This window comes from Pristiophorus japonicus, chromosome 7 (assembly GCF_044704955.1).
Source record: "Pristiophorus japonicus isolate sPriJap1 chromosome 7, sPriJap1.hap1, whole genome shotgun sequence".
Classification (NCBI taxonomy): Eukaryota; Metazoa; Chordata; class Chondrichthyes; family Pristiophoridae; genus Pristiophorus; species Pristiophorus japonicus.
The window spans coordinates 30,201,700-30,211,399 of record NC_091983.1 but is presented as its reverse complement, the minus strand read 5'-3'; the positions used below and the strand labels follow the sequence as shown (position 1 = coordinate 30,211,399).

Genomic DNA, 9,700 nt, shown 5'->3' with positions numbered 1-9,700 from the left:
AACGTTGACTGTAATATTCGCAGAGTGTCATTTCAAAGATGCATGTTCTCATTCTGTTACTAATCTGTTTGCATCAAAGCTCTGTAGGCCAGAGAGTACTGCACAGTGTTAAAGTCTGAGTGTGAGGCTAGGGAAAGGTGTTTGTGTGCCTGTGTGTTCCTCTACACAGAGTTGGTGAGTAAATGGAATGTAGCATAAGATTGTTAGCCCGATGCAAAAAGCTATCTGGAGGAAGGGTCATTTAGTTACTGGACACAACTTTTTCTGGCTTTGTTACTTAAATTTCAGACTCGGTCTTTGACCCTTGATTGTATAGATTTGTTATTATAGAAGCTATACTGTCAGAAGGATGCTATATTACAATAGTTGGATGTTGACTGCTGACACCAAATATTAGTGGTTCGTGTAGCCATGTTTCATCTGACTATGCTCACACAAAATGCAAAACACGAGGCATCGTACCACGTTATTTCAAGTGCTCCAGTGCAACACTGAATTTAATATTAACATTAAATCATATGGCTTAAGTACTTGCAGCTTGGAATGTCTGTTGAGCTCCATATCATGAGTCCGTATCATGGCTTGTAACAGGCTTGTGCCACTTTTGAGTTGGTCTTCCTGTTCAGTGCTTTACAGATAAAGTGACCAGCTTCCATTAACTTGCATAAATCTATTCCCTAGAGTCAAATAAAGGAACAAAACGCATTTAAAAATTGGCACAAACAATAAAAATGTACAACTTTTCCACTGGCAGTCATTTACCTGAAAATAGATACAAAAATCAATATGGAAACTAAACTGCAAAGAAATATTAACAGAAAGGAAACTGGAAGGTCAGGACTTTTGTCAGTTCATCAAATACAGGACTGCATTTGAGCTTTACAGCCCTGAATTTCTGAGGGTTGTCCCAATCTCCTGTTCCAACTTCAATGAGCGAAACCCCTGGAGAAACGGTATAATTGGTTATCTTTAGTTGTTAATGCATGGCTTCTGCAGAAATTATGTTTTTTAAGTTCAATTAAATATTTCTACATTTTTTACCGTTTTTTTTCAAGATTTAGGGTTGCGGACTGGGCTTTAGAAACCTGCAGTGTTTTCCTTAAGCCTCTCCTGTTTCTCTGCTTTGAAGACAAAGGAGGAGTGAATCAAAAGGTCAATCACAAGTAAGCTCGGCTGAACAAACTCTAGCCTCTGGCGGCTACCCACTCATAACCACACCTTCCTGTTTGCAAATCCTTACAAAGCAGTAAGTTAGTTGTGCCAATTGCCAGGCAGTGTGGAGACAGTTCATTGGGGAGAGCGATCCAAGCCCATTGCCAAATGAGTCTTGCCATCATAGCTCCCTTGGGCAAAAAACTCAACTCAGCCACTTTCTGGCATTTAAATGTCCTCTGCAGCTACACAGGCTCAAACTCTGCTATTCCATTTCACTGGCATTTCCCAACCTTGTCCAAATCATTGCACACACATAACATAACATAAGAATATAAGAATTAGGAACAGGAGTAGGCCATCTAGCCCCTCGAGCCTGCTCCGCCATTCAACAAGATCATGGCTGATCTGGCCGTGGACTCAGCTCCACTTACCCGCCCGCTCCCCGTAACCCTTAATTCCCTTATTGGTTAAAAATCTATCTATCTGTGATTTGAATACATTCAATGAGCTAGCCTCAACTGCTTCCTTGGGCAGAGAATTCCACAGATTCACAACCCTCTGGGAGAAGAAATTCCTTCTAACTTGGCTTTAAATTGGCTCCCCCGTATTTTGAGGCTGTGTCCCCTAGTTCTAGTCTCCTGACCAGTGGAAACAACCTCTCTGCCTCTATCTTGTCTATCCCTTTCATTATTTTAAATGTTTCTATAAGATCACCCTCATCCTTCTGAACTCTAACGAGTAAAGACCCAGTCTACTCAATCTATCATCATAAGGTAACCCCCTCATCTCCGGGATCAGCCTAGTGAATCGTCTCTGTACCCCCTCCAAAGCTAGTATATCCTTCCTTAAGTAAGGTGACCAAAACTGCACGCAGTACTCCAGGTGCGGCCTCACCAATACCCTGTACAGTTGCAGCAGGACCTCCCTGCTTTTGTACTCCATCCCTCTCGCAATAAAGGCCAACATTCCATTTGCCTTCCTGATTACCTGCTGCACCTGCAAACTAACTTTTTGGGATTCATGCACAAGGACCCTCAGGTCCCTCTGCACCGCAGCATGTTGTAATTTCTCCCCATTCAAATAATATTCCCTTTTACTGTTTTTTTTCAAGGTGGATGACCTCACATTTTCCGACATTTTATTCCATCTGCCAAACCTTAGCCTATTCGCTTAACCTATCTAAATCTCTTTGCAGCCTCTCAGTGCCCTCTACACAACCCGCTTTCCCACTAATCTTTGTGTCATCTGCAAATTTTGTTACACTACACTCTGTCCGCTCTTCCAGGTCATCTATGTATACTGTAAACAGTTGTGGTCCCAGCACCGATCCCTGTGACACACCACTAACCACTGATTTCCAACCCGAAAAGGACCCATTTATCCCAACTCTCTGCTTTCTGTTAGCCAGCCAATTCTCTATCCATGCTAACACATTTCCTCTGACTCCGCGTACCTTTATCTTCTGCAGTAACCTTTTGTGTGGCACCTTATCAAATGCCGTTTGGAAATCTAAATACACCACATCCATCGGTACACTTCTATCCACCATGCTTGCTATATCCTCAAAGAATTCCAGTAAATTAGTTAAACATGATTTCCCCTTCATGAATCCATGTTGCGTCTGCTTGATTGCACTATTCCTATCTAGATGTCCCGCTATTTTTTCCTTAATGATAGCTTCAAGCATTTTCCCCACTACAGATGTTAAACTAACCGGCCTATAGTTACCTGCCTTTTATCTGCCCCATTTTGTAAACAGAGGTGTTACATTAGCTGCTTTCCAATCCGCTGGTACCTCCCCAGAGTCCAGAAAGCTTTGGTAGATTATAACGAATGCATCTGCTATAACTTCCGCCATCTCTTTTAATACCCTGGGATGCATTTCATCAGGACCAGGGGACTTGTCTACCTTGAGTCCCATTAGCCTGTCCAGCACTACCCCCCTAGTGATAGTGATTGTCTCAAGGACCTCCCTTCCCACATTCCCGTGACCAGCAATTTTTGGCATGGTTTTTGTGACTTCCACTGTGAAGACCGAAGCAAAATAATTGTTTAAGGTCTCAGCCATTTCCACATTTCCCATTATTATATCCCCCTTCTCATCTTCTAAGGGACCAACATTTACTTTAGTCACTCTTTTCCGTTTTATATATCAGTAAAAGCTTTTACTATCTATTTTTATGTTTTGCGCAAGTTTACTTTCGTAATCTATCTTTCCTTTCTTTATTGCTTTCTTAGTCATTCTTTGCTGCCGTTTAAAATTTTCCCAATCTTCTAGTTTCCCACTAACCTTGGCCACCTTATACGCATTGGTTTTTAATTTGATACTCTCCCAACAGTGACGATAAAATCTGACAATCCTCTTATCACCAAGCTTCCCTTTCGTGCATGCTATTATGTGCCCTTTTAATCCTACTTCTCTTACAGTGGTAGCATAGAATCATAGAATAGTTACATCACAGAGGGAGGTCCATTGAGCTCGAGCCAGCTCTCTGCAAGAGCACCGCAGCTAGTCCCACTCCGCTGCCCTTTCCCCATAGCAATTTTCTTTTCCTTCAGGTGTTTATCGAATTCCATTTTTAAAGCCTCGATTCAATCTGCCTGCAACACCCTTTCAGGCAGTGCATTCCAGAATCTAACCACTCGCTGCGTAAAAAAGTTTTTCCTCATGTCGCCTTTGGTTGTTTTGCCAATCATCTTAAATTTGTGTCTTCTGCTTCTCAACACTTTCACCAATGGAAATAGTTTCTCTCTGTCTACTCTGTCTTGACCCATCATCGTTTTGAACACTTCTATAAAGTCTCCTTTCTACCTTCTCTGCTCCAAGGAGAACAACTCCAGCTTCTCCAGTCTATCCAAGTAACTGAAGTCCCTCATCCCTGGAAACAATCTCATAAATCTTTTTTGCACCTCTCTAAGGCCTTCACATCCACAGAGTCTCCCTTTAGGATGTACTGTTTAGATTATATTGCCTCTCCTCATTCTTCCTACCAAAATGTATCACTTCTCACTTTTCTGCATTAAATTTCATCTGCCACGTCTCCGCCCTTTCCATCAGTCTGTCTATGTCCTCTTGAAGTCTATCACTATCCTCCTCACTGTTCACTAAACTTCCAAGTTTTGTGCCAATGGCAAATTTTGAAATTGTGCCCTGTACACCCACATCCAAGTCATTAATATATATCAAGAAAAGCAGTGGTCCTCGAACCGACCCCTGGGGAACACCACTGTATACCTTCCTCCAGTCCGAAAAACAACTGTTCACCACTACTCTCTGGTTCCTGTCACTTAGCCAATTCCGCACCCATGCTGCCACTGTCCCTTTTATTCCATGGTAGGAGGTTCTGAGGTAGCTGGCTGATGATTTCCATCAGAAACCTTGAGGTTTTGGGGTGGTACCTTCATGTGTTGGGTTGTGGTCTCCTTCCCCTTTAAGAAGAAAGCAAGCCAGAATTCAGCAGACATGAGGGTGAGAGCCTTCATTTAAGACTTTGCTTTAAACAGCCAGCAAACAGGATCAGCGAGGCCGGAGACCGTCTGGCTGCCACTGCCATTTGTCTGAGGTAGGACGCCCACTTTTGGCCCCGGCTGATCTTCCTGCTCTCTTCACCTGGCAGGAAATCCACAGCAGTTTCTCCCTTAGGTCACCAGTTAAAATTGCAGTTGGGTCCTGATGACATCATCAAGAACCAATATGCTTACGTATAGAAGGATCTTGGCAGCTGTGGGTAGGTGTCCTGGCTGCTTGCTCAGTAGAGCAGGTTAAAATTTGGAATGATGAGTTGCTAGCATCTAAGTAACATGGGTGATTTTTAACTGCTTTCCGGCAGGCAGGTAGGGTTAAAATGACCTCTATTGTGATATTTGGTAAGCAAATGTGACAGTCAGTTTGCAGACAACAGGGGCTTATAAATAGCAATGAGATCAATAAATAGGGCTAGATTTTCCATTATTTTTGCATGCATAACGCCCACTTAACGTCCACTTTACTGCTGAAATGACGTGTAACATCCAGGTATTGCCCATTTAGCCACAAAATGGAAACTGACACCAATTTTTCGGACACTTATTGCTGAGCGTCACTTTCCCCATATGCGTAACGCCGGGAAAAAATAATACCGCCCGCCCACGTTTTTGGGCGGAATCATCAGAATGGGTGAAACCAACGCCCATAATATCACCCAGCAATAGTTTCCGCACGTAATTAACGCCTAGATTCAATAATACCGACCGGCCCACTTTATTTTGTTGGAAAGATCACATTTGCCAAAATGAACACCCAGGAGATCGCCCAGCATCACTTTCACCACTTGGCACACATTTTGCCCACAATATCGCTCGCCCAAAAAAGCGCCCAGGAAAAGTGGAACTGTTCTGAATGAATCACAGCGGTGTGGGCGCCATTTTTGAAATCGCAGGTCGCTTCATTGAAAACGCTGCTTCAACTTCAGGGGAGTTTGGATTTACTCTGGAGTTCTTCTCAGGTGAAGTGACCATCTCAAGAGACATCATTTCAGACTCTGGACGATTGGGTTTTACCGTAGGTGCCTTTTAGTGTGGAAATTATTACTTCTGATCAATTGCTATTATACTTTCATTGGAATGGGGCCAGCCATTTCTCAGATGCATCGATTAATTCGCAGATGCTGCAGAATGCAAATGGCACAACGTCTAATGAACACCATTATGTGCCCAGTCTAACACATGCCAGAATGAGGAGGAGGTCCAGACCATACACACCGCACACTCACTGGGAGAAGAGGTCTTACCTCGACGTGTTCGAGCACAAGGTGGTGATCACTGAAATATGTGAGCTCATCAGGCCAACTATGCAGCCTGCCATCAGGACATCACTGTCGGTCGAGGTCAAGGTTACCGCGGCACTGTCTTTCTATGCATCCGGTTCCTTTCGGGCCTCCGCGCTCGACATTTCCCCTCTGTCTCAACGTGCCACCCATCGCTGCATTAGACAGGTCACAGAAGCCCTGTACGCGCTTAGGATGGACTTTATCAGTTTCCTCATGACCACGGAGGCTCAGACTGACAGGGCTGGAGCATTCTACCGCATTGCTAAGTTCCCCAGGGTGCAGGGAGCACTACAGTGCACTCACATCACCATGCGGGCACCTTCTCAATACCCAGAGTTTTTTCATAACAGAAAAAGATTTCACTCCCTGAAGGTCCACCTAGTTGCTGACCATAATCGGATAATAATGGCAGTGAATGCCAAATGACTGGGCAGCTACGATGAGGCTCACATCCTGTGTGAGAGCGCTGTCTCTGACATGTTTAAGAGTCAGCCACAAGGACAATGTTGGATGCTTGTTGACAACCGATATGGTCTTGCCACCTGGCTGATAACCTCCCGCCCCCCCCGCGTGACACCCACACCGAGGCCGAGAAGCGATACAACAAGAGTCACAGAGACACACGCAATGTGATCCAAAAAACAATAATTGTGCTTAAGCAGCGCTTTAGATGCCTGGAGCACTCAGGAGGGGAGCTAAAATACAAGCCTGAGCAAGTAGCTAAATTCGTAGTTGTGTGCTCCATGCTGCACAACCTGGCTATCAGGAAAGGATAAGACTTGCCATTTAGGACGGAGATGAGGAGAAACTTCTTCACCCAGAGAGTGGTGAACCTGTGGAATTCTCTACCACAGAAAGTTGTTGAGGCCAAATACACTAAATATATTCAAAAAGGAGTTAGATGTAGTCCTTACTACTAGGGAGATCAAGGGGTATGGCGAGAAAGCAGGAATGGGGTACTGAAGTTGCATGTTCAGCCATGAACTCATTGAATGGCGGTGCAGGCTCGAAGGGCCGAATGGCCTACTCCTGCACCTATTTTTTATGTTATTTTCTAAGGGACTGATGGTCCACCTCAGGAGAGAGAGGAAGCGATGACGAGGGGCTGGACGCTGACCTAGGGCCAGACAATCAGGCTGACTATGCAACCATGCCCACACCCTCCTCCAGACCGCAGGAAAGGGCCCGTGGTGGCTACATAGCTGCAAGACTCTTACGTCAGGAGCTCATAACTAACGATTCACCTGAAAGAACGTTGCTGAGATTGACAATGCTGACACACTGCAGTGTGTGTGCAGCTCTGACATCAATGGTGGGCATCACCTTGGTGCCAGTTAAAGTTTAAGTTGATTCAAGTTAAGTTTTATTTAACCCTTTCATGTTAAGGAATCACCAGTGTGTAATGGTCCAGCTATCTGAGACAATGTGCAACAAGGTTATGTTGAATAAAAAACATTTTATACGATCATTGGTCTGAACTCATAAGTATCAGAGACAAAAACACCCCACTTTTTCGACCATTGACATCAATCAAATGGTCAACATATCGAGCAAGACGGAATACAAATGCAAAGCAGGAGGGTGGTCCCCTCCCCCTTACATTACAACAAATTGCATACACCTGCGGATATGCACCTCACTTTCCTTACCCCCTCCCCTTCTTCTCCCCACCTCTACCCCTTCCCCTCCTCGCTCCACGCCGCTTGGCCGAAGAGCTCCTCAGGCGGTGCCTCATTCGGGGAGATGAAAGCAGAGGCGGTGGTTGCACGGGTACAGGAGCGGGGGGTGCAGAGGGGGCAACATTCTCTGATGCAGAATTAGGATCTTGGTTCTTGCTCTCATCTGTCGTTGGCACTGGTGGTGCGGAACCTGGGGTAGAGTGCTGCGCTCCGGGACCAGTGGGAGGCCTATGCCAGCAGTGTTCCTGGCTATCATCTCCAGGGCCTCCGCTATCCGCAGAATGTACTCAGTCATGGTGGCCAGCTGTCGGGATATGCCCCCCAATGCATCGAGGATCTGGTCACCAATGTCTACATTCCTCCTGGACAACTGTACCATCTCTCCGCTCTCATGTGGACCAGACCTGCCGCATCCACGAAACCTCCGCGGGGTCGGCACCATCCTGGGGACAAATGGGGTGCTCTGTGGCGAGGTGCTTCGGCCTGGTACCTCCAGAGTGGAGGCGGGAATGGCCGGAGGAGCACTAGATGGCCTCGGGGTGGTATGCCTTTGGGAGCCCTGCGATGCAGGTTCCTCATAGTCCGCGCTCTCAACCGTAGAGAACAGAACCAGCAGATTGATGGGTGAGAATCGGACCTCCTTAGCAGCAGATGTAGGATCGTCCGGTGAGTCCGGCTCCGCCTCCACCTTCTAGCCTCTATGGTCTTGCCTGGGGCCGTACTGCTGGCTGAGCTGCAAAACACAAATGAGGTTATTAGAGGAGAAGGAGGTGCTAGGGTCACAAGGTGAGTCCAGCGCTACACACAGCATGTGCACGACAAAAGCACCATCGCTATCAAAATCATCACAGACATCACATTTCATGACCATCAACACATTCTGCATTGCAATGATTCTCATGAGGCCAGCATTATTTATAGGACAATTTTAGAACTCATCTATCATATATTATTGTTCGGATATGAGTGGATGTGGCATCTATTGACTTTACATCATGCAATGGTGTAAACGTTACTCACGTGGCATCACTTCAAGGTCTGCAGCTCCTTGCGTGGCCGTGTGAGCACCTGCTCCTCCATGTCAGTGAAGTCGCTGGGGACTGGTGGCCCCCCACCCGTTCACCTCTGCACGGACCTCATCATCGATAGCTTCTTCTGTAAAGGGTGACAGGACGACATGGCATGAGATGATTGCATGATATCATTGCTAGGTACTGTCACAGAAACTGATACAACACATAACCGACAGATGTAATCAAGATTATTATGATAATTATAATTTTTTACCTAAATACGTGTACCGTGACCAGAGGCTTTGAGTACAACATTCCCGGTAAAAGTGAAAGACCTCACATCTGATGATAGTCACTCATGACTCGTACAAATCAAATTATATAAATACATAAGTACATGTAAATAAATATAATACTTACTCTTGTGGATCCGACAAAGTCGTTCCATCGTTTGCGGCATTGGTTGCCCTCTCGCACCTCGTGGGTCGCTGATGAGACCATCTCTTCTAACTTGGCCCATATCTTCTGGTAGGCCTTTGGGATGGGCTTCCCATGCCCTCCCTGAGTCAAATCATCCCAGTGTGACTCAACCTCCTGCAGGAGGGAGGCATTTGCCTTGTCCAAGAACCTCCTCGCTCTTTTGCACCCACCAATGTGCTCCTCTCCCAGCTCACTGCTCTCGCCAGCGTCGGTCTCCACAGTGTGCTGTGTTGCCTCCTCCTCTCCCTCCATTATAGGCACCAAATTCGGGCAAATATCTGGCTGGTAACAGCTAATTTTTGTTTCACAATTTGCTCTAAAGCTCGAAACTCTCCCTCCTTCTTCCCAAAGCAGCCACACCACAGCCACACATGCCTTCAGTCCCTCTCAGCAAACTCTCTCTCTGTTTCCTCTTATGCGCATGTCATGATGACCCTTCACCTCCTGAATTGCGGGAATCGAGCATTGCCATACCGTTGCTAAGGACGGCGACACTTTACGGCAGAAGGTCAGAGAGATTTAACGCTACCACCCATTTCATATCGCTCTCGGTAACGCCCAATTT

At 45.9% G+C, this 9,700-nt stretch overlaps 1 protein-coding gene across 1 annotated transcript in view; it reads right to left on the bottom strand.

Annotated features, from left to right (window-relative positions):
- Positions 1–575: 575 nt before the first annotated feature.
- The window catches only part of hmgcll1 (3-hydroxymethyl-3-methylglutaryl-CoA lyase like 1), a 240,640-nt gene continuing 231,515 nt past the window's right edge, over positions 576–9,700 (bottom strand). Inside the window, exon 9 of the mRNA XM_070884340.1 lies at positions 576–677. Coding sequence (XP_070740441.1) covers positions 576–677 — 102 coding nt within the window. The remainder of the gene's footprint in view (positions 678–9,700) is intronic.